The 25907-nt window shown below is 42.5% G+C and overlaps 1 protein-coding gene across 1 annotated transcript in view; it reads right to left on the bottom strand.

The window, feature by feature from the left end:
* Positions 1 to 1819: 1819 nt before the first annotated feature.
* GABRG3 (gamma-aminobutyric acid type A receptor subunit gamma3) overlaps positions 1820 to 25907 on the bottom strand; it is a 36853-nt gene continuing 12765 nt past the window's right edge. The window contains exons 3-5 of the mRNA XM_088668689.1: positions 12325 to 12477; positions 4515 to 4711; positions 1820 to 2098 (exon numbers count right to left, since the gene is read on the bottom strand). Of these exons, the coding sequence (XP_088524815.1) occupies positions 1820 to 2098; positions 4515 to 4711; positions 12325 to 12477 (629 nt within the window). The remainder of the gene's footprint in view (positions 2099 to 4514; positions 4712 to 12324; positions 12478 to 25907) is intronic.

The raw sequence follows: 25907 nt of genomic DNA, 5'->3' as shown, positions 1-25907 counted from the left end.
CGATGGTATTGAGAGTACACTTTTGAAAATGCCATTCAATTCAAAGTTGGCGGAATTTTTTTGACAGAAGTAATACTTAAAACTTTTAAAAAAGAAAATGTAGATATTTTGGCACATTTATACAGGACTCTTGGAAGGGATATGAAGGGCTTCACAATAATGAACAGTTTGCACAACACAAAAAATGCGACACTTTCAGCAATTTAATGTCTGTGTTCCAAAAGTACAAAACACATTTCCAGTTTAAAATCTATTAGTAGTTTTTTTAAAAAAATCCCAATATCTCTTCACTGTTTATTACAACTGAAGCTGCAGTGTATTTCACTTCTTTCCCAAGAAAATCCTGTTTGAACACATAAGGCTTCTGTTGTGCCAATACAGAGGAATGCTTACCAGTGCTGCTACTCCAAAGTGTGTGGAATTCCTCACTAACAAGCACTCCCCCCCCATTCGTATCCAATTCATGAACTCAAAGGATAGCACATACAGATTGGGCTTTCCACTAGAATGAATGGGGGCCCTTGAATGTGCAAGGGATAACATTTGAGCTCACATGGAATGGTGATAGCCAGAGCAATTCTATACTCACATTTATGTTGGTCATCTGTTGGCATGACGTCATCTCCACTGTCAGAGTGGCATTTTTGCCACTTCCTAAGTCCAGTCAGCTGGCATAACTCGGGTATAGAATTGCAGTCTGAGGTACATGAGTTTTATTCTGCCTGGGCAGAATAAAACAAAACAGGCTGGATCAGTAGCTTTCCCTTACTCCTAAATATCCATGAAAAAGAAACTCTAATGTATGGAAGAAATTTAATGGTAGCCTGCAATTAATTACATCCCCCTAGTGCTATTATATAGTGAACCGTACACCCAATCAGCTACAATCTGATACACTACCATAAACAAGCTAAGCCTTATCAAGATTCAAGTACGTTATTCTAGAAATAATTTCCTGCAGTGTTCGACCAGTCAGATTAATTTCACACCTTGTATTAAAGGGGTGCTACGTTAGTAACACCAACACCTCTATATTCACGAGAAGCAAATGTTTAGGTTTCCATTCAATCATACATTTTTTTAAAAAAACCCTCAAATTAAAACCAAGACAAAAATATTATAAATCCCATGAAACGAATACCAGTGGCTTTTCAATGAACATCATGGATAGTCCGCACCAATAAACATTTGCTCCCAGAACGTATTTAAAAGTTGGTGGGATTAATGTACGAATGAGTACTTGTCTTCATCCTTCTTGCCTGAACGCTACATAGCAATTGGTAACCCAGGAAAAAAACAGCACACCAGCAAATCCTCCATTACCCTGTTTCTCATATTTTAAGACATACCCATAAAATAAGCCATAGCAGGATTTTTAAGCATTCAAGGAATATAAGCCATACCCCGAAAATAAGACATAGTGATAGGCGCAGCAGCAATGCCGGCCGCGGCAGGAGGAGGAGGAAAAAAATAAGACATCCCTTGAAAAGAAGCCTTAGTGTGTTTTTTTGAGGAAAAAATAAATATAAGACATGTCTTATAATATGAGAAACACGGTATGTAGGAACAATAAATGAACATTTGTTATACAATAGTGTCTGGTGTACTTAGCAAATTTTTTTTTAATAATCTCATACTTGAAATGAATATTTTATTTTTGTTTTGTTTTTTCAGGCAAAGGTGTAAATAAAATCTTCTCTTTCTCTGATGACAAAGTGTAAGGTGACCTTTACTCTGTGCGATGACACTGGCCAGGTCCTTATCTTCCACATGTTCTCCATCCCTAAGAAGTGTGAAAACACAGTTTCCGTCACCGTTTCTAGAGATAGAGGTATCCAACCCAGTACACCAAGTTAAACAGCAGGAATGATGTAGGGAAGAAGACCCTCGAATAAGAGTCTAGTTCTAAGATGTCTATGTGTATCCTTCCTTTCCGCCATGAACCAGATTTACATTCTTCGTAACAGCAGAAAAAGCTCTGGCAGTCCTTCCCATCCAGACATTCATAGATACAATTGTCTTCAAATTCTTGCCAGTACATGGCATTATTCAATGCGATGACTGTAGGAGGAGGTCTCATCTCTAGTACAGAATAGTTCTAGGGGGGAAAGAGAGGACAGAAGAGATAGCACCTTGGCAACTATAGGGACATCAGAGTTTTGGCATGCAGATACTTTGGGCTGGTCTATGAAAAGCAGAGAAATCATGGAGTGCAGACATCCCCCTAGGACTGTACCACTTCAGCATTCAGGAAGGAATGTTACAGCTTACAATGCGCTCTACGTGGGGCTACCTTTGAAGGTGACCCGGAAACTACAACTAATCCAGAATGCAGCAGCTAGACTGGTGACTGGGAGTGGCCGCCAAGACCACATAACACCGGTCTTGAAAGATCTACATTGGCTCCCAGTACGTTTCCGAGCACAGTTCAAAGTGTTGGTGCTGACCTTTAAAGCCCTATATGGCCTCGGTCCAGTATACTTGAAGGAGTCGTCTCCACCCCCATCATTCTGCCTGGACACTGAGGTCCAGTACCGAGGGCCTTCTGATGGTTCCCTTGTTGCAAGAAGCCAAGTTGCAGGGAAGCAGGCAGAGGGCCTTCTCAGTAGTGGCGCCCACCCTGTGGAACGCCCTCCCATCAGATGTCAAAGAGAAAAACAGCAACCAGATTTTTAGAGGACATCTGAAGGCAGCCCTGTTTAGGGAGGCTTTTAATCTTTAATCAATTATTTTATTCTGTTGGAAGCCGCCCAGAGTGGGCGCCAGATGGGCGGGGTATAAATAATAAATTATTATTATTATTAATTGTACCATGTCCATAGCGTTCATTGATAAACTCTGCATGTTGAAAAGCTGCACAGTGGGCTCATGCTGAATACTAACAACTGAAGTCTTAAGGTTAATAGACACATTCTTTTTGTTGAATAAAAACCGGTGTTATTGTATTAAGGCAAAGTGTAAAGAAGCATCAAGGTGAAGCATTTATTGACTTCAGTTTTATTTCAATTTGTATTCATAAAGCTCGGGGGAAGAAGAAAGCAGAAGAAAATATTTCCATTCATAGCAACATGTTAGGCTGTATTAATTTTTTAAAAGAAGTTTAAAAACCATACTCACCATCATGTGCCCAAAACTGACATCAGGTAGCTCAGGTAAAAGAAATCAGAGAATAAGAAGAAAAACTTAGAAGAAATGACATGACTAGAATACACATAATATGGTGTAAACGTTTATACCGTTCCCCCCCCCAGTTTCTCAAATATTAAAGAGGAGGGGAGTTTCGATACAGAATGTGAGGATCTTAGACATCCCATAAGATGTCTAAGATCCTCACATTCTGTATCTAAACTGAATTGTCCAGATCCTGTCTGTAGGCAAGATCCAGCCCAAATTAAGCCCTTTTCACTTCCATGGGTTACAACGGGAAGCAATAAAATGTGAGCTTAATTTAAAATCAATGGGATTCACAGGTCATGAATCAGGCTGTTATGTTTAGTGACATGGGGATGCTCCTATGATTCATCCATGGCATTAAAACATTAAAGAAAGAATAGATATCACTACTTCAGAAAAGGATGAATACATCACTGAGCTACTTGAAACTTTTACATATTAATGTCCTGCCTGGAGGCAAAGGCACATATTAACCCCTCTCCTGTGACTTAGAGGGGAAAAAAGATCACAATACCTTTTTATTTGTAATATATGTAGATATATATATATAAAGCCAAGGCTACAAAACCGTGAGAATTGTAAATTTTCAATATGGTCTGTGTAAATGCTCTTGTGAATAGAAAAATTGCTGCATTTGACCAACTTTATGCCTGCCAGATGTTCTGGACTACAACTCCCATCCACCAATCAACATGGCCAAGGGAGGATAGGAGTTGTAGAACAAAACATCTGGAGAGTACCGGGTTGGGAACGTCTGTTCTACCGTGTTGCAATCCGTATTCCAATTCTTCTCTTCTGCCACTTTCACACCTTTTAAAGAGCTGTGGTGCCACTTTAAGCAGACATGGATTCCCCCCAAAGAATTCTGGGGACTGTAGTTTCCTAAAGGTCTTGAGAGTCGTAAGGAGACCTCTGTTTACCTCACAGAGCTACACTTATCCAGTGTTCCCCAGAAAGAGGTACTGACTGTTAAACCACTCTGGGAATTGCACGAGTTATTATTATACCAACAAGTGGAGCAACACTTCCATGCAAACCTTCTGCCCTGGTTTCTCATGTTCAGTAATGCTCATTGTTGTGTCACAGCACACTCACTGGTGCAAATGAAATTTAATGTGACATGCTAGCATATTAGTCGAAAAGCTACGTTTCCATAATGCAACGGGTTAAAGGAACATCGGAAAACAGCACAGAAGCACTATCATAATAATTTGGAAAACTGCACAATATTTTCTGCATCTGAATATTTCCCGCATGTTGCAGCGGAGTGAAAACGTTGGGTGCCACTCAACATCCGTTAATTCAGGTCTAGTTCCCCACTTCCCCCCACCTCATATTACCGACTTTTTCTTCTTTGTGCAATGTGGCTTTCTGCAACTCGAGTAGTAGTTGAGGGTGGCATATTCCATCAGAGCGGCAAACACAAATAAGAAGCACACAGTCACAAAGAGGTCCATGGCAGTGACGTAGGAAACACGGGGCAATGAGTTTCTTGCAATGGTGCTGAGAGTGGTCATGGTTAACACGGTGGTGATACCTGCAAGTGAAAGCATGTCTTTTCATGTTTTTGAAAGGAAAACACACCCAGATGCAGAACAGAACTGTGATTCAATTATGGTTCCCTCTTTGAAGAAAGATGACTTCATTCTTCATGGGTTTCACGGTCGCAATATATATATATTTTTTTGTAAAGAAAAGAAAAGCAGATCAGTGTGGAGCCAAAACAGAACAGAAAGGAGGGATTTGCCCCTTTTTATTTAAACAATCAGTGCCACTTGTCATTTTTTGATTGGCAAATGTCATTTTTTGATTGGCTTTCCCATCAATCTGCGCAGTCTAAATTGTGCGGCTGGATTACAAACAATCAATTACTATTACTGTTGATTTATCAATCACTGCCTAAGCCACCATCCCAAGGCGATTTGCACATAAGATAATTAGAAACAGTTAAAAATGATGAAACAGCAAAAGTTTCTAAAACTAGAACAAGTGGACGCTCATAGCAAAGGTTCATTTATTTAGCTTGGGAAGCCTGTCAACTTGGGGGAAGTGTCTTCAATTGTTTCCAGACAGTGCAAATAGTGGCCCCCGCAGATATCTCAACAGCAGTGCTATTCAACAGAAGAGGGGGAGGCATAGAAAAAGCCCTGCTCCAAGTTAGTGTGGAGCAGGTTTCTGAGCTCTTGTGGTTCCACTGGAAAAACTGGTTGTTCCAATCGGTGGGTGCTACAATGTTACTAAAACAGAAAAAGAGCAACAGGTGGTTTTCTGGTGGAAAGCCTCAACAGATCAGGTATAACCTACATGTCTTATGTTGCTTGCTTCTGACATATGCCAAAGACAAGGGCGTACCCACCACGGGGCAAGTTAGGGCAGCTGCCCTACTCTAGAAGCAGGGCTGGTGGGCAGAGGCGGAGCACAGCCCGGCAGAGCGTGAGTTCGCCATTCCCGCAGCGCCGCGCCCTCCCTCCAGCTCCCCGGCGCGCCCTCAGGCAAGGCCAAGCACGGCGGGGAACCAGGGAGCGCGGCGCGGTGGGCGGGAACGCCGAACTCGTGCTCCGCTGGGCTGGGCTCCGCCTCCGCCCACCAGCCCTGCTTCTTGGGAGGGGCACAGCCCGGCGGAGCGCGAGTTCGCCGTTCCCGCCCGCCGCGCTGCCCCCTCCCTCCAGCTCCCTGTCGCGCCCTCTGGCAAGGCCAAGCGCAGCGGGGAACCAGAGAGCGCGGCGCGGCGGGCGGGAACGCCGAACTCGCACTCCGCTGGGCTGTGCCCCTCCCTAGAAGCAGGGCTGGTGAGGGGAGGCGGAGCCCAGCCCAGCGGAGCGCGAGTTCGGCGTTCCCGCCCGTCGCGCTGCGCCCTCCCTCCAGCTCCCTGTCGTGCCCTCTGGCAAGGCCAAGCGCAGCGGGGAACCAGAGAGCGCGGCGCGGCGGGCGGGAACGCCGAACTCGCGCTCCGCTGGGCTGGGCTCCGCCTCCGCCCACCAGCCCTGCTTCTAGGGAGGGGCACAGCCCGGCGGAGCGCGAGTTCGCCGTTCCCGCCCACTTTGTGTCCCCTCCCCTTCCGTGCCTTGGCCCCTCCCCTTGCCCCCCCTAGTTTTGATCCTGGGTACGCCCATGGCCAAAGATCTCAAGGTATCATATACTGTAGTACAGGCATCCCCAAGCTTCGGCCCTCCAGATGTTTTGGACTACAATTCCCATCTTCCCTGACCACTGGTCCTGTTAGCTAGGGATCATGGGAGTTGTAGGCCAAAACATCTGGAGGGCCGCAGTTTGGGGATGCCTGCTGTAGTATTATACCTTAATCAAATGATTTGAGAGCTCCAGATAAAATGAATTATTTCCCATTTCTCTCCCCTACTCCCTATCCACTTTCTGATTATCTTCATTATTTCATCATAAAAAGCACCGCATACTAAGACCTTTGCTGAAGGGGATAAAGCCCTCTCTTCATACCACCAAGAGCAGCTGCCAAGAGCACTGGTATTTTCACTAATTAATTTCACTGAGCGAAATTTCTCTCTGATGTATCTCAACTGAGGTTAATAGGAGTTACACCCAGGGAGCTTTTGGCCCACTGAGACTCTCTATTCATTCTGTCTAATTAACTTTAATGATATAGAGGCATAAGGATGTTTTCAGCAGGTAGCCTTTGGCCGTATTGTAAACAAATGTATTTTTGGAATCAGGCACTCTTTACTATTTCACCTGGGAGGGTTTCCACTTTCAGACTTAAATAAATGCCCAACTATGAAACAAACAGAACTGATGGCTGTCCTTTAAAAAAAAAGCTTGCCTGAAAATGACCACAGTGGAATCGTGGATGGGTGCTTTAATAGAAGACCTTTAGACTGCCATTCTATCCCTATTTGCCCAGGAATAAGCGCCACTGAACTTAATGGGACTTACTTTTGAGTGGGTATGTATTGGATTACACGACATAATGTTGTGCTTAGAGTATTGGACTCAAACAGTGGCTCCCCAAGTGGGCAGTACTGCCCCCTGGGGGGGTGGGATTACCTAGGGGAGCACTGAAAGCCGGGGGGGGGGCAGCAGTGGGGCACAGGAGATGACTATTAGACTTCAAAAAGCTGGAATCACTGGTTCAAGTTCACCAGCTTTGTGGAATTAATCGAACTAAATAGTTTCAACTGGATTTTGAGCAAATGTGCAAATAATTGCTACTGTTTTGAATGTTCTTGTTTTATTATCTTCCTTAGTGGTTCATTCCGTTTGCCAGTTTGAATAATGCCTTTTATAGGCAGGTTAGGGGGCACTGGGGATGAGTTTATGGAGCCAAGGGGGCACTGCCTTGAAAAAGTTTGGGAACCACTAGGACTAGGCAGACCAGGGTTCAAATCCCCATTCAGCCATGGAACTCGCCACATGACCTTTGGCCAAGAACAGTCTCTCAGCCTAGGTTACCTCACAGGGTTCTTGTGAGGATAACATGGGAAGAAAGAGAACCATGTGTGCCATCTTGACATGCTTGGAAAAAAGTCAGGCTATAAATGCAATAATAAATACATACATAAAAATCTGATTCATCCCTATAAGTTCAGTTTCATGTAGATGTGCTTTTGGCTACTGATGGTAATTGGTTAGTGTGCCATCCCACAGGTCCCGGGAGCCATGTTGTTCTCACTGTTGTTTTACAGATGGAGAATGAGGACACAGTGACTTGATTCAGGCCACACACAGGAAAGGGTGTCTCAAGTGATCCGTTAAGGGCACATGCAAGCATAAGGACCCCTGATCAAATGCTTCAGAGCAGGACTGGGGTGAACACAACCCTGTCCTAGTTACAGGTAGGTAGCTGTGTTGGTCTGAGTCAAAGCAAAATAAAAAAATTCCTTCAGTAGCACCTTAAAGACCAACTAAGTTTATATTTTGGTATGAGCTTTCGTGTGCATGCACACTTCTTCAGATACACTAGAAACAGAAGTGTCAGACCCTATATATATACAGAGGGTGGTGGGAGTGGGTGGGAATGGGTGGTGGGCTGATGGGAGTGGTAAACCTGGAGATGGCTGTTAATGGCTGCTGATGGCTGCAATTAGTCCTGGGCTGAGGTGCTAAAGAGAGCTTGATCATGCATAATGAGATAAGAATCCGATGTCTCTATTCATCCCAGGTGCTTCCATGGTTTTAAGCTTGGTAATGATTTCCAATTCAGCAACTTCTCTTTCCAGTCTGTTCCTGAAATTTCTCTGTAATAAAACAGCTGCTTTGAGATCTTGTATAGAATGTCCTGGGAGATTGAAGTGTTCTCCTACTGGTTTTTCAGTCTTATGGTTCCTGATGTCAGATTTATGTCCAATAAAGCAGCTGTTTTATTACAGAGAAATTTCAGGAACAGACTGGAAAGAGAAGTTGCTGAATTGGAAATCATTACCAAGCTTAAAACCATGGAAGCACCTGGGATGAATAGAGACATCGGATTCTTATCTCATTATGCATGATCAAGCTCTCTTTAGCACCTCAGCCCAGGACTAATTGCAGCCATCAGCAGCCATTAACAGCCATCTCCAGGTTTACCACTCCCATCAGCCCACCACCCATTCCCACCCACCCCCACCACCCTCTGTATATATATAGGGTCTGACACTTCTGTTTCTAGTGTATCTGAAGAAGTGTGCATGCACACGAAAGCTCATACCAAAATACAACCCTGTCCACAGCTGATGTAAGTAGGGTGAGCAGGACTGTGTTCACCCTGATCCTGCAACCCACCCTAGCAACCTCCTGCTTCCTACTGTCTTGAGGCAGGGGGAAGGCAGACAGCAAGGGCTTTAACACTTCAAACTGCATTCAGACATTCACCTGAACATGCAAAAGACAGAACTGGAGATGGGAAGGGGTGTGCATGCAAGCCTCGCCTGCAATGTTCTCAAGATGCTGTCTGGATTTTTGCACAAAGGGTTCGTAGATCAATGTTGAAGTTTGCAATTCATTATGTGGTGACCCTATTTCAATCCAGGTTTTGGATCTCATCTATTGACTCAGGACAAGAAGGGTGCACATTTCCTTACAAAAAGATGTCCAAGACCTAATGATTAACATATCTGCTCTTGGTTGAGGATGGGATCTTGATAACCAGGACATTACCCTGCCCCACAAATCTGCTGCAGATACCGGTATCTCCCCGGGGCAGTCTTGAATTCTGATTTGCACCTCTGCAGCCAAATATCTCCTAACCTTCTCATTTCCCCTTGAGCATTCAAATGTTTAAAAGATAATAGTATCCTCTGATTAAACTTCTAACCCATGCCTCCCTTTGATCAGACTGATAACAGAGGTTTGCAGTGATAAGCAAGCTGCTTGTGGAAAGCCAGGGCCAGAGGGCTTTGCTGCCTGCTAAAAACCACTTGACATTTACACGATCTTTGTTCTTCCCTAGAAAGTTGAACATTGTGAAAATCTAATTCAAGAGCATGCTCTCTCATCATTCCATCACACTTTTGATAGAGAAATGTTATTCACAACTGTACCCAATCATTTCTCATTTCTAAAACTATGCCTAATCTAAAGTTGGGGGGGGGAACAGAAATTTAGCAATGCCTATTTCTCATCCCCCTCTTCAATACCGCAGTAGTGGCAATAGCAAAGTTTTAATATTTGTCCCTCAAGAGTATTACACACCTCTTCCCCTTTCTATATCTGTGAAACATGCTTTATATGGGGCATAAGTGTGCAATCCTGTACATAATTACCCAGAAGTAAGCCAATGTGACATGCATATGTATGCTGAACTGTGTGTTTGTGGCGTTTTTTTGCATATGTATTGCACTAGCAGCCCTTGGAAAATCAGAGTCTTTCATGGGGGTAGATAACCAAAATTCCTCCAGAAATTGTTGGAGTACAACTCCCATCACTCCTGCCCATTGGTCATACTGGCAGGGGCTGATGGGCATCGTTGTTTGGCATCATCTGGAATGCCACAAGTTCTACTTCTTCACCTTGAAATTAAACCCATGACATACACTACAGATGTTATACTTTTGATGCTATCCGATGGCTGCATTTTTAAATCCGTTCCTCCTGTGTGATTTTTTTTACCCTTTGACTTATATATTATGAACGACAGCTCCCATCACCCCTGACTATAGCCCCGTAGACATCTGGAAGATCAGATATTAAGTCACCCTGATTTACTGTTTTGCAGATAAGATGCAGCCACAGGGAGGCAGAATCTCCATCTGTATATATTGGCTTTTCTAATAAGTGGGTGAAATTGTGTGGGATATTAGTGCTATCTGGAAGAAATCCTCCCTCACCAACAAATGGTCCTTCTGCAGGAAGGAGAGGCAAGCAGGAGCAGCAGCAGGAGAAACTGGGAACAGTGGGGGCTTACTGGATGGTTGCATTTGAGCTAGATACTGGTATAGGAGATGAAAGATTTGGTATCTACAGGGCTTGTGAACTGCCATGAGTGGTTGTATAATGGTTGCGTGTACATACAACTCTGTGTATGGATAGTGGTGCTTCCTGACCACGTGAAAGGGCAATTGGTTTGGGACCAATTGGTTTGGGATTTGTCCAGAATGGATGCACAGCCTTATTTTGCATGCCATTAAATTGTGTCTGCTTGTGGCTCTGGTTTCTCACAGTTACCCAAATGCAGTAACTACGGTACTACCGTACTTTGCCATCACTGTTCATGAAAAGGAGCTCCGAGTCAGTCCAGAGTCCTCCTTCTACTGCCCCTAATAACTTCATGCTACAACAATGCTAGTGCTTTTCACAGTGCGACCCATTCAGCAAAGTAATAAAGGGCATCAGGATTCCTTTCCAGTCTGCTTGATCTCCCTCATGATGACCAATCTCTTGGGGTTGGTTCACTTTGATTTCTCATTGTTTGATGACTCACAGCTGAGTAGATGAATTGGAGAAACCTCATTCATTGTGCTTTGAGGTGAGATACAGTATTTGAAAGTTCCGCCTGTTGTGTTGGATCTACCACCATGCCCCATTCATTCATATCTGCCTGCGTGGACTTGTTCTAAGAACGCTGCATTCAGGATACCTTGCGATGGTAGTCTTAGCAGCTTGGATTAATAACGCGGACAGTGTAATATCGTAAGGAGGAGACTGCACCAATACATTTGCATAGTTAACCACAACAAATCCAAACTAGAGGTGTGCACAATGATCCACCCTATGTGTGGGCAAATAAATTGTGGGGACATTTTTTACTAATGGGGGATTTCCCTAGGAGGAGAAGAAATTCTCCAACATTTTCTTGGGGTAAGGGGTTGAACTCACCATTAGCAGTGAAAGTACTTCATTTTCTTCTAAGGTTTGGATTTTGGGTTTGTGTGAGTGTGACCATCATTTTGCATGTCCCACGGTACTTTAAACTAGATCTGGCACCAGCACTGGGCCAAACTGGTCCGTGGTCAAGCGACCTGTGTGCCTGGCCACACTGCCATTCATTGCCTATCTGCTAGGAGCCTGGGTGCTTTACAGCAGCAGCAGCGATGGCGGGTGGTGGTGCCACTTTTGAAGGGGAGCCAAGCTCAGCTCCCATCTGTGGTGGCTGCCTGCCATTTTAAGTTACCCAAAATGCAATACCCTGCCCCATAGATGTATGAAATGTATTGACTGGTTGTATCTATAACCCAGGGAACTGGTGTGGGGCAGTGAAAGCAGCAGCAGTGCTAGAGAAATCGTGTAGCGATCACCCAGGGATGGGGTTCCCAGTCATATACACATTCATTGTTGTATGAGAATTCTTAGAGCGCTTCAGAAACAATGAGAAAGATAGAGTTTGCAATCCAAGAAACCCTGTTCTAATCTGCACTATTAAATCCCTATTATACCACTTTAAGAAGTCCTGGAAACTGGTTTGTTAAGGGTGCTGAGAGTTTTTAGGAAGACTCCCCTCACAGAGCTACAGTTCCCAGAGTTCCCCAGGAAGAGGGATTGATGGTTAAACTACTCAGGCAGGAACAGAATATCCAAATTTGCAGGATGCAAGCTGTCTTTTTCTCCCCCCCCCCCGTCCCCACTTCTCAATCTCTCTCTCTCTCTGACATATATATTTGCCATGAAGCAATTGTTCACTGGAAATTAGATTGAATTTCTCCAGTGACAAAGAACACAGGCAGGATTCAAATCCACCATGACACAAAAAAAATTCCAAGAACTTACCTAGGGCTGTTCTTGCTGGTGTGGCATCCTTTTTAATCCAAAACGATACCCAGGATAAGACAACTGTTAATATACAGGGAATGTATGTTTGAATAGTGAAGTACCCCATTCTTCTACTTAAATCGAAGTATATAGTCATGACTATATAATCACCTGCAAGAATAAAGAAATTGTATAATTTGGTAACTGGCTTGTAGAATCCAGTGGGAGTCTGGTCACATGAAGAAGGAAACAGAGAACATTGCTGTAATGACTTACAGTGTTAACATTCATGGGCGACACAGTGCTTGGAATATAGAATATATATCAGTGATGGCAAGATCAACTGGGGTTGGAGAGCCAAACTTTCCAAACTTTTCCAGGGCCCACACCCATTAATTTTTTTTACTACAAAAACCCCAACTCCTGAATTTGACATCAACGTTATGTTCAGCAGAATCTAAAATTTGAAACACAGGAAGCCCAACACATTTTGGCACCTGAGACAAACTACAAAATAGTGCACTACCACCAGTTCAGAGGAGTGAAGATCAGCTTGGGAATGAAAGGGGGGAGGGGGAGAGGAGGAGCAGGTGGTGGCGGCTGAAGCAGCACAGGGCAAATCCACCACTCTTCCCAGGGGGTCCAGATTTGCTGCCCAAAGCAGCTGCCGCATCCCGCTTCATGGGCAAGCCACCCCTAATTTGATCTACAGTGGTACCTCTGGTTAAGAACTTAATTCGTTCCGGAGGTCTGTTCTTAACCTAAGACACCACTTTAGCTAATGGGGCCGCTGGGCCGCTGGAGCATGATTTCTGTTCTCATCCTGAAGCAAAGTTCTTAACCCGAGGTACTATTTCTGGGTTAGCGGAGTCTGTAACCTGAAGGGTTTGTAACCTGAAGCGTTTGTAACCTGAAGCGTTTGTAACCCGAGGTACCACTGTATTTGAATATGGCAACTTATATAATCTGAAACATGTACAGCACAAATATAATAACATAAAGTTACTAGGTATATACATAATGTCCTGGATGTGACCTGGAACCCTAAGGAAAAATACTGCTGTGCCCTTCCAAAGCTGCTATCAGACCAGATGTATGCCTCAGTCCCCACCCCAGCCCACAGTAGCCTTGAAGATAACGCCACCATTGGTAAAGTATTTTTAATGTTGTGGGTGGCATAGGGCACACTGGGGACTCCCCAAGGGGTCTGCTCAGGCTCCCAGGCCTTATGTCTGAAATTGCTAAGTGCTGCTTTCTATTTTCGTCTCTGGAGCCTGATGTCTAAGAGGCAAATGAATTTTAAATCAATAGATTCAAATAGGTTGTGCAACAGTATAGTCTAACGCAATGGAATTGTGGTGAGAGACTATGTGAAAGTAAGCTTTCTTTGAAATGAGTGGGCTTAATTTCAAGAATCTTGATTCCTTATTACTGAACAGAAGGTTGTCAAAGAAAGTGAGTTTTATCCACCAGGCTTAGACAATATGCAGTGTAGTTTTTGCAGTACATGTAATTTGTATTTTCTGATTATGTGACAAAGCAGCTCTTTACATGAAGTGCAACAGAAGTGTGAAATAATTACTTCACCTGGCAAAATATAAAATGAAAGAGAGAGAGAGAGAGAGAGAGAGAGAGAGAGAGAGAGAGAGAGAGAGAGAGAGAGAGAGATTCAATAATAACTTGAAAGGGAGGAATTATGTTTAGGCTTACAAATTTAAATAATGTATTATTTGAATAATGTAATGTGGCCCCAGGCTTCTTACCACTTCTCTTCATTTTTAGCATGTTATTGATCTCAGTAATATATAGAGATAACATTATAGCACAAAAGAAACAACACAGGAAATGAGTTGACTGATAAAAATGTGCCTTTTAATAAGGGATCATGTTCCCAGCTTTGAAGAAACTTATAAATAAAATTAAGTCAGCTCGTAGTAAGACTACCGTATTCAGAGAGGATGCAATTACACGACTGAAGGACTTTGTAGCAGGATTTGAACGAGATGTACATGGGACCAGGAAAGAGGCAAGTGTTTGACAAATAAGGAAAGGTGAGCAAAGAGAGCAAGTGAATAATGTTAATTAGAAAAAAAAAGAGTAGGTGGCTCCTAGAAGAATGTCAACTAGCTCTTTTGAAATAAATTTAAAAAATCCTAAGGTGCTACTGGATAATTTTTTGAAGAAAATCAAAAAAATTTCCAGCAGCACCTTAGGAAAAAGCAAGGGATAGTATGCAGATGACCTGTAGGACTAACTGCAGTCATTAACAGTCATCAACAGGTTTACCATACCCATTGAGTCAATCACCCATCTCCCACTACCCTTCTGAGTAATACCCCTCCCCACCCTCCCACCATATATAAGGTTCTGGTGGCTTCTGTTTCAGTGTATCTGAAGAACTGTGCATGCACACGAAAGCTCATACCCAGAACAAACTTAATTGGTCTCTAAGGTGCTACCGGACAATTTTTAAAATTGTTTTATTTATTTCGACTGCGTCAGACCAACTACCTACCTACCTGAATCTAGCTCTTTTGAGTTAATGGTGCAGATTCAACAACAATGACAGAATGGAAATATTGTGGGACATAATCCTTATTCACTACTTAGCTTCCTTCTAGCACAATTAATATTAGCTTCTAAAGTCATTTAAATGAGAACCAGTGGGGATAAATTTTTGCACTGGTAAGCCTGCTCTACTCAAATAGGCTTATTGTGTGGTATGGAACTCTGATCTTCAAGGATTCTTAATCATGCAGAGATCTACTCTATTCTGCCTTATTTGGGCCACACCTGAAATACTGTGTTTCATTCTGGGCGCTATAATTTAAGAAGCTGGAACGGGTGCAGAGGAGGATGACCAAGACAATAAAGGGTCTAGAAACAAAGCCTTATGAGGAATAGTTGAGGGAGTTGGGTATGTTTAGTTTGGAGAGGAGGCGACTAAGAGGAAATATGGTATCTAAATATCTAAAGGGCTGTCACATGGAAGATTGGTTTCTCCGGCTCTGGAAGGTAGAACTCAAACCAACAGATTCAAGTTACAAGAAAGGAGATTCCAACTCAGCATCAGGAAGAATGTAACTCAACATCTGGTAAGAGCTATTTGACAGTGGAACGGACTCCCTTGGGAGGTTGTGGGTTCACCTTCCTTTGAGGTTTTTAAGCAGAGGTTGGATGGCCATCCGTCATGTATAATCTAGTTGAGATTCCTGCATTGCAGGGGGTTGGATTAGGTGACCCTTGGGGTTACTTCCAACTCTACGATTCTGATCTAGCAGCAGTCACTTATGTTTGTATTATTAATGCTGTACTGCACCTTTACACGGGGCTGCCATTAACGGTGATCAGAACTTGAGCTGGTTCAAGAGTTTGCTTATTTGATGATAAGACTAAGCTGTAGTGAAAACATCTACTTTGAAATGTCAGCAGTGGCTGTCGGTTCCTTTTCATATTGGGTTCAAAGTGGTGGCAGTGATCTTTCAAACCCTAAATGAATTAGGTCCTGAGTATATCAGACCATAGCTCAGTGGTACAACATCTTGCATACAGAGGATTCCAGGTTCAATCCCCAACATTTCCCAGTAGGTTATCCTCTTTCTGAACACCTGGAGAACAATGTGTTTTCTTTACTGGCCCCTGTTTTTTGGAACTCCTTCGCACTGGAAGTTCTACAGACAGCCTCTTTCCAGACAAAATTATGCAAAAGGTAGCTTTCTGATTAGTTATTAGACTTTAACTGATTGAATTGTGAACTCTTTAACCCAACTTTCCTTGTAAATCACATTGGAAGCTGCTACGGCCAAGAAGTGGTCTAGGAAGAGAGTAGATAACTTTTTTTTGTGGGGGCAGTGTTTTATTGTGATGTGATATAGGAAAAGGATGGCAAAGATAAGGTTTTTAAGCAGAGGCTGAGCCTATTTGGGATGCTGCAGTAATGGGTTTCCTGCATTGACAAAGGGCTGGTCAATATGACCTCTGATGACCCATCCACTTGTCAGTAAATAGTTAAATTGATTCAAGGAGGAGATCCTCAAGTGGCAATTGTATCTAAGGCTATCTTCCATTTTTCCTAATTTCCTTTTACAAGCACATTCTCCTTCTGTTCAGTCTTTCTCTGACATAACTGCTTATTTCATTCCTTCTATACAATGGGCTGCAATTTTCACGCTGGCAACCTCTTGTGCTAGTAGCTGCTTCCCATTTAGCTCAAACTCAAATTCCTTAAGAAAGGCACCTCATCTTTTGATGGCTTCCACGAAAGGATATAAACACACACTCTGAGGAAAAGTGTTTATTAAAGGCCTCCCACTGCCCTGAAACTGTAGAGAATTATCATTTAAGTACAGATTTACTACATTGGTTGAAGGACTAAACCTATCATATATTTGAACTCCAAGTAGATCCCAAGTTTGTGCTTAGGAGTATGAATATTTCACCTTAAATACACACCCACACCCACACCCACACACCACACACACAACATCTAAGAGGGATAGGGAACCTGTGGCCCTGTAGATGCCTGGCCCTCCAGACGTTGTTGGACTCCAACTCCCATGCAACCAGCATGGCCAATGATCAGGGATGATGGGAGTTGTTGTTCTCCATCCTGATTAAATGGCATGGAGAGCCTTTACAGGGCGGTGAAAATCACACAGTACTGTACTTAGATGTACAGGTGAAACTTGGAAAATTAGAATATCGCCGAAAAGTGATTTATTTCAGTAACGCAACTTAAAAGGTGAACCAATATATGAGATAGATGCATGACATGCAAAGCAAGATATGTCAAGCCTTTATTTGTTGTAATTGTAATTATTTGTTGTTAGGCGGGTCAATTATAAATGGAATAAGTTGCATTACTGAAATAAATGCACTTTTCGACGATATTCTAATTTTCCAAGTTTCACCTGTAAGATCTTTTTCTTTCCTAGACTTCAATTATTTCTGATTTACTCAAGGAACTATGATGGGTTAAATCCATGAACTTCAGCTGGACTAGGTTGTTAACTGGAATTCATACCCTTGTTCAAGGACCTGATGTTTGACTGTGGCAAGGTATCCCTCCCTACTCTTCAGTCCTCCCCAATAATATGAATAAGAGACATGACAACCAATATTTGGGTGAAATTAGGCCACAACTTTATTGACAACAGATGTAAGACGTTTGGCATATACATTGGGTAGACCCAACAAAAAGTGGCTGCAGAGAAAGCCAGGGGCTATGTTATATACTGGAGGAGCAGGCTAAGCCTGCCCACCATGGCCCATGCCAGCTCATAATTCACTGATTAAGCAAGCGGGTGGGACCAATGATCCTGGCAGCAAACTGGACCCAGAGGCTTCCTTTCCTGCCTGGGAAACAGGCTACTTCTCACATCGGATCCCAACACACAGGGAAATGCCAGCCCGCAATGGCACCCACCAAAGAGGGTGAGCGGACTTCTTGATATTAAGGGACCACGTAAACTAACCCAAACTGGATCATGAATCAGGTCCACTAACATAGCTGCACAAATGGGTTGTAGGCTGGGTCTGCAGTTTCAGTATTTGGTATTGTGCAGATAGTTCCTATGAACATTTGCATGTTACTTGCAACTTATCAATTTTGACAACACTGATCACCTATGAGAGCGGTTGAGGACAGCCTAAGCTTTGATTCATCAGCCAAGACTCCTTTGCCAATGTGTAAATTTCACTTTTATTTTGTCTAAAGGTACAGGTGCCTTTGGTTATATTAATTTATATTTCCAACATTCTGATTTTGAGTTTCTGCTATTGAAAGTGGCAGTCATCCACCTATTAAAGTTAATTTTATGGTGCCTATTTTTAATACCAGATTGATTTGTTTGTTCTCCTTTTTGCTTCAAACCATGTACAAAAGAAAGAAAGAAAGAAAGAAAGAAAGAAAGAAAGAAAGAAAGAAAGAAAAAGAAAGGTTGTGGGTGGGTTGGCAAATTAACCATGGAGTTCCAGGTCAAATGTCAGTCGGCAGGATGAAGAAACCTACCCACAACTTTTGTGGTTAGGAACTTAATGCTCCTGTAAATCTGACGGATTTATTCCAATGATTTTTTAATACAGGTCAAATATTTGCCTGGGCTATTATATAATGCTTCTAGATCTTTTGAGAAAGGGTACAAAATGGTTTAGCCAAAAGTGTAAAGGTGAAGGTAAAGGGGCCCCTGAACATCAGGTCCAGTTGTGTCTGGGGTTGCGGCACTCATCTCGCTCTATAGGCCGAGGGAGCCGGCGTTTGTCCACAGACAGCTTCCGGGTCATGTAGCCAGCATGACAAAGCTGCTTCTGGCGAACCAGAGCAGCGCATGGAAACGCCGTTTACCTTCCCGCCGGAGTGGTCCCTATTTATCTACTTGCACTTTAATGTGCTTTCGAACTGCTAGGTGGGCAGGAGCTGGGACCGAGCAACGGGAACTCACCCCATTGCAGGGATTTGAACCGCCGACCTAGACTCTGTGGTTTAACCCACAGCGCCAAAAGTGTAAGACTGCTAAAAGATCAGTTGAACAATCTTTAAGGAGATTACACCTTCCGATTTAGGGGAAGCTGAAGAAGCTTCAATAGAAGGAAAGATGATTAAACGCTTGCAATAAGCTAAATGCATATCTGAAAAGAAACTGAAAGAAATAGCACTAGGCTGTAGAGCTTTATCAGATCATCAGTCATGGAGATGAGGAACAAGAGTCTAATTGCATATGGAGAAAACATTTTCAAAGCTTTTAAAAATGCCCTGGATTTTAATGAGGATCTAGTAGACTTACTTGACCTCTAGCAGTGGATTTCAGAGAAGAAGCTTGTTAAACTTCTGGAATCTTTAGCATACAATAAGACCCTGGAGGTGGAGGAAGATAGTATTCCCACTGAATTATTCAAAGATCATCTGGAGACTGGTGGCTTCCTATGAATGCTGAAGATTTTGACGTTATAAATTACTCTGGAAATATACCATAGGGTGGGAATATGAAGATCATGGTCATCATCTTTAAGAAAGGAGATGAAAAGACCAACCCAGCTATTAATGTGTTGTCAGCCTAATTTGTATTAATGGCAAAGTCATTTTCCTTCCTTAGAGGCTAGAAGGTTTTGACTGCGGCAAACAATATACTGTAAACCTCCCTGTGATAACTTAATTAAATAAAATATAAATAAATAAACAGCAAAGCAAGGATTGTGTCAGATTTCTTGATTCAGGATTTTTTTTTTTTCATTTCAGGTAATCTTTTGCAAACCTTCCTGTTTTAAGAAGGGCAGTGAATATGCAGACTTTGAGACCCTGAAGGCTCCATAAATTGGTTCTATCAATTAAGAGTGTAGGCTAAATTCTTCGCTAGACTGTTCATTAAAAAGCACTAGATTAATCAAAGCACTTTAAGCTGCTGCTAATTGTTGTATTTGTTAAATGAAGACTGGCTTCTTCAGATTAGTCAACAAAGCATACTGTGGCCACCAGAGGAATTGAACAGGGCTATATCTGGTGGTCTCCCCTCCTATTTTAATTGTTGTATAAATGGTGTTATTCTTAATTTAAGCAATGAGAATCCCCCACACTCTATTGGCCTAGGAAAATATCATTTCTGTTATATGAATTCTCTCTCTCTCTCTGCCCATGTGAACCTGAGATGTTTGTGGGTTGCACAAAGAAACATTTGAAATAAGACTAATTAGCCATCACTTGTTAAAGGACACAGACACAGATCACTTTTTTCTTTCTTAGATTTCTGGTAACCTGAAAACATGTTTGGACAACTGGCAGTTGGATAATTTGACATGTTAGCTCTTATTGCTATTTGGGGATTCTTCCCCACTCTCTGAAACAAATGGTTGATGGGAGCATCTTCAGCTTTCTGGAGAGAAGGCAAAAGAGGAATAAATGGCAATTTAAGAAGTTCTCCAGAATAGGCTTCATTCTGAGATCTCAGTACTGTATTTGAAATATCTCCTTGCTAAGCAGAACTGCTGGTCAAACCAGCAAAATATTAAATATCTGTTTGCCAAAAGGGAGAGAAATATATTGGAGAAAAAAGTGGCCTCTTTTGCATTTGCAGCTACAGATATCTCACAAATTGTTTTAAATGAGCATATGATGGATTGTTTTCATGGAAAAAAGATATTGCACCTCCTTTCATTATAACTTTATAAATTATTCTAATTTTATTACAACTGCTTCTTTAGTTCTAACCAAATGGTCAGAATAAACAGGCTGAACTGAACCTCTTACCTCAGTAAAAGAAGTTTAATGACTGAAAAGTGGATGAAATATTTACAGCGGCTTTCAAAGGGCGGAATTGCTCTCTAAATTAGACACCAGAATTGAAATGTTTCTGTGTTTAAATATTTACGGGTTATTTTTAGACCTGCCGTTTCCCGTGGGCAATAATATTAGGAAGAAAATTGTGACATTTAGAGCTGAAGTTGTACTTGGAGCTAGATGTTGTTTATATGATATGAGTCAGTATCAAGTAATTTACATTTGATGCTATTTGTTCTTCTGCAGGCAGTAATCTTTCATTTCTTTGGGAGGGCACTAGCATTTCCACAGGCTCAAGGAAAATGTCAATGTTTTCTTGAATGACACCGTCTAAGGTTTCAAAAGTGGCCGCCTGTTTTTCCCCCTGTACGTAGTCAAATGCCTTTCACCTTTTAAGTTGAAAGAGAGTGCTGAACTTGGGAACGGTGCCTCTGAAATGTCTTCAAAGGTCCCAGTTGTTCTTTGGCTGTAATATTTACACTTATTGAAATATTAATACTTTAATGATGAAAAGGTGGTTCCCAATATAGCACTTCCTTTGAATAGTTAAACGCCACATGAGGCAGAGAGAAACAACCTTGCCTAGAAATAAAAAATGCAAGGAAAGCCTGTCATAAGTTAGCAGCTTTCTTCTGAGGCTGTTTATTGAGTAGCCTCGCTCTGGGTGCCTCTGGGTGTGGGGTGACTTTGCTTGCTGGGATGGGGACCAGAGAATGATGGAGGAGGCATGTTTGTGTCCCGTCCCTCCGCCGTGATCTCTTACAGGGTGATGGTGTCCCACAAGATTTTGCATGCGTGCCAAGACAATAAAAGGCCTTGCCCACGTGTGTCTGGGGCCATTTTGCCGCTAGTGAGCTTCCTGCCCACCCCCTGTGTTATACTGGTTTATTTGGGTCACTGGTTGATAGGGCCAGAAAGAATCCCTCCCCAACCTTAATTGGCCCCGTGGTGGTTATAGTTGTTTGTTTGTTTGTTGTTATGTTGTTTACTTGTCCCATGGTGATGTAAGGCTTACTTTTGTTAGGTGGTGTTGGGACTTGTGCGTCATGACGGAAATGACATTGGGCAGGATCAACATAGTAAACGGGGGGTCCCTAATGGGCCCAGGGGGAAGATGGGCCGTGACACATCCTAGGCTCAGTTTAGAGGCTGGCTTCTCTCACCCTCATAACCCATTGAGGGTCCCTAAGAGTCAGAAGAATCTGCTTCTGTATGCGACTGTGGCAGTTCGGATGTTATTCGCCCCCAAATGGAAAACGGAGGAAATATTGGAGAAGGAGGAATGGCATCTTAAGATGTTGGAGTATGTAGAGTTAGCATACTCTAGCAGAATAAGAGATCAAGATGATAGAATATATAAGGAAGATTGGAAAATATTTGTAGACTATTTTAAAAGTCACTGTAAACAGGTTAGCAGGATAGCCTAATAACACAAAAAGTTTCCATTATCCTGAATCTTATTGCTCCAGAAGGTTACATATTACTTAATAATCCATTTCACAAGAAATACACTATCTTGTTGTCTGCACTCTCTGGTTCTCACCATATATGTAAGCTTAACCATGTATACTACAGTGGAACCTCGGTTTATGACTACCTCCGTTTACGAAAACCTCCATTTACAAACGCCGCAGACCCGGAAGTGTTTACATCCGGGTTCCGCGGCACCGAATACACAGACGTGATCTGCGCAGCTCGCGCATGCGCAGAAGTGAACTGCGCAGTGCGTGCATGCGCAGAAGCGCTCTATTGGCGCTTTGCGCACGCGCAGAAGCGTGCCTTCGGCAAGCAAATACCTCTGTGAGTGAATGCCTCCGCGGAATGGATTGCATTCGCAAACCGAAGTACCACTGTATGTCCCAGATTTTTGTTATCCCTTCTCTGTTTGCTTGCTTGTTTTAAAGGGGAAGTTTTGATGGAAAGCAAGACCTATATATATTAGGGATGTGTGCCAGGCTTGAGTCCAAAGGGGTATATTTGGAGGAACTCAGGCATCAGGCTAGCATAAATTACAATTTCAGGATACATGTAGGCAGTTCTTGTTTTTTTGAACAATGGCTCTGACCACTGATCATACTGGCTGGGGCTTATGTCTGGTGGACCACAGGTCCCCCACTCCATGTTCTACACACAAATGCGCACCCTGAGACAATTCATTTCACAGATGCTGCCTCTTCATTAGCATTCTAAAATGGCTGGACACTGCAGCTATTGTGAATTACACCTCCATGCAGTTTTGTATAAAACTTACTTACCTTAACTTGGGTGGTGCGTAAGTATAAATAAAAGTATAGGTAAACTATAAATAAAGGAGATATACTGGCATATTGTTTCTCAAATGAACTCTAATGCATATACAATATATTACTATGCTTTGGAACTTGTGAGATAAAGGTTAGATTAGGACACACTTTTTTTTAAAAAAAAACTTAACAAAACCACCTCTCTGAAATCTGGCTTTCCTTACCTCTTACAAATTTGCAAGGTGATTAAATGGAACCTTAAGGACATGCAGAGAGTTACCATGCAAACGTGTAATGCGCATGGACCTGATTTGCTCAAGAGGATTTATTAAGCAGCTTTCCATTAAGAGAAAGCTACGGATGCACAAAGTCAACTAACTCAGTCTTCCAGTAAAATTGGTCCTTCTAAAGGGGCTCACTGACAGGAAAGAAAAATGAAGTCCTATATTTAGAAAGAGAAAGAAAGACAGGTAAGACATATGTTTCAGCAATGAAGCTTTCCTTCACTGTCTCACTACGATGGCTCCATGAGATCACTTTGCTAATTCTGGATTGATAAGGAAACCCAATAACATTTTTTTTAAAGAATGGTTTGATTTTCTGATGAGATTGCTCAGAGAGATTGAGCTAAATGCTTTATGCTGGAAGTCTCTAATAGACAATGACTATTGAAATCCACCAAGGTGACTTGTAGCCCAATGACTTGCTGGGGGCTTGATGATGCATCTGTTTTGCAGCACCAGGCAAACACCAAATCCCAGGAGATTCATTGACTGGACTCTGGTGGACCATCATTAGTGAGTGGTGGCCTGTTTGTTACTTGATGGATTACAAATTCTGTGTCCCTTTATTAAACCCAATAGATGGCAACCATATCTCTGTGTTATTCTGTCTAGAGAGAATCTTCTCTTATGCCGCCATTTTTCCTTACTTTGCATTTGGTTCACTGATTCATGTCCACACAGCCATAGCCAACTTGACTTATAGTGATCTGTGGCTGTCTGTACGCAACTTGCCTGATGCCTGAGTTCCTCCAAATATACCCCATTTGGCTCAAGCCTGGCACACATCCCTAATATATATAGGTCTTGCTTTCCATCAAAACTTCCCCTTTTAAAACAAACAAGCAAACAGTGAATGGATAACTAAAATCTGGGGCATAGTCCACATGGTTAAGCTTACACACACGGTGAGAACCAGAAAGTGCAGACAACAAGATAGTGTATTTCTTGTGAAATGGAGTCTTAAGTAATAAGTAACTTTCTGGAGCAATAAAATTTAGGATAATGGAAACTCATTTGTGTTACTTGGAAGCTTATGGAGATAATTTATTATGTTCAGCTTTGGTTTGAAAATTTGCTGCTATATGTTTTAGTTAGCTCTTTCTATTTTGTTTTTACATGGCATCTGTTGTTATACTTTGTTATGCTCTAAATAAGGTAAAGGTAAAGGGACCCCTGACCATTAGGTCCAGTCGTGACCGACTCTGGGGTTGCGCGCTCATCTCGCATTATTGGCCGAGGGAGCCGGCGTATAGCTTCCAGGTCATGTGGCCAGCATGACAAAGCCGCTTCTGGCAAACCAGAGCAGCACATGGAAACGCCGTTTACCTTCCCGCTGTAGCGGTTCCTATTTATCTACTTGCATTTTGACGTGCTTTCGAACTGCTAGGTTGGCAGGAATGCTATAAATAAATATATGTAAATAACAATAAGAAAACGGAAAACACCACCACCACTCATTTTATTTTGCAGGTTTAACATGTATCAGTTGGTGGTATATTGAAATGATAGTGCATCATGTTGATGGGTAGTTTTCTCACTGATCTGCCTCTGTTGGCTGATCATTTCTGCATCTCACAGTAACAGCTAAGGCAAAATTCTACTATTATAGTCCACTTGAACAGAGATTGCTGAGGAGCAAAGCATTGTGGGCTGCACCTCCATCCTTCCCTTGGCTTTTTCAACAAGGATCTTTGTGGCAGCAATGGTTAACTGGGAGCATCCTCCAGGGCATATTGTGTTACTGCATACTGTAAAATGTATTCCTCAGATGCTAGGGTCAGCGCCTAATAGCAGAAGGTAGCAAGAAGTAGGTAGAAATTGATGGAGCTCAGCTTCCGAAGTGCTTGGGCTTGCATCCTTGAAGAGTCACTTGTAATATAAGTAAGTTTGTTTTTCCCATCAATATTTAATCCTGGCTTTCGTTGGTTTCTTGCCAAAGATGGGGGCAACAATATGGATGGATGTCAAATGAAAATTGACAGATCTCTCAAGGACACCCTTATTTTTTGTTTGCTTTTGCAATTTAATGGGGCTCTGGTGCATAATTCAAGTTAGAATGTGTCAGCATCTCCCTGCTTCCCCCCCCCCAAAGGTGGACTGGTCAGCTTTATAAATCCATTCAGCATCCATTCAGGCCTTGTTAAGCTTTCTCTAGAAAGTCTTTGCCATTTTGGATTGATGCATGAAAAACCAAGAAGAATCCACATCATAGGAAATGTGAACTGATGTTTGTGTGGACATGTATAAGGTTAGGTTGCAGTTTTAAAGGTAAAGGTAAAGGTACCCCTGACCATTAGGTCCAGTCGTGGACGACTCTGGGTTGCAGTGCTCATCTCGCTCTATAGGCTGAGTGAGCCGGCATTCGTCCGCAGACAGCTTCCGGGTCATGTGGCCAGCATGACTAAGCCGCTTCTGGTGAACCAGAGCAGCGCACAGAAATGCCGTTTACCTTCCCGCTGTAGCGGTAGAGAGGGCAAAAATATGGAATGGAAGCTATGGAAACCCCACTACTATGTGGTAACAGATGAGATAGTGTTGATGGGGATTGATAGAGTGTCAATACTGAGATAGATGTAACAGAGAACCAATAGAAAGACCCCAGGAGCTAAAGAAAGGGGTCCTCCAGATAGCCTGTTTATTAAACATTCATCCTCATTTGCTTGCACAAAACTTACACAGAGGTAAGATTACAGCCAGATTTGGCTGAGCATAATAATAATAATAATAATAATAATAATAATAATAATAATAAATAAATAATTTATTATTTATACCCCACCCATTTGGCTGGGTTCCCCCAGCCAC

The sequence above is a fragment of the Zootoca vivipara genome, chromosome 4, assembly GCF_965207765.1.
Source record: "Zootoca vivipara chromosome 4, rZooViv2.hap1.1, whole genome shotgun sequence".
Classification (NCBI taxonomy): Eukaryota; Metazoa; Chordata; class Lepidosauria; order Squamata; family Lacertidae; genus Zootoca; species Zootoca vivipara.
The sequence above is the reverse complement of the archived record's forward strand: the minus strand, read 5'-3'. Positions and strand labels throughout refer to the sequence as shown.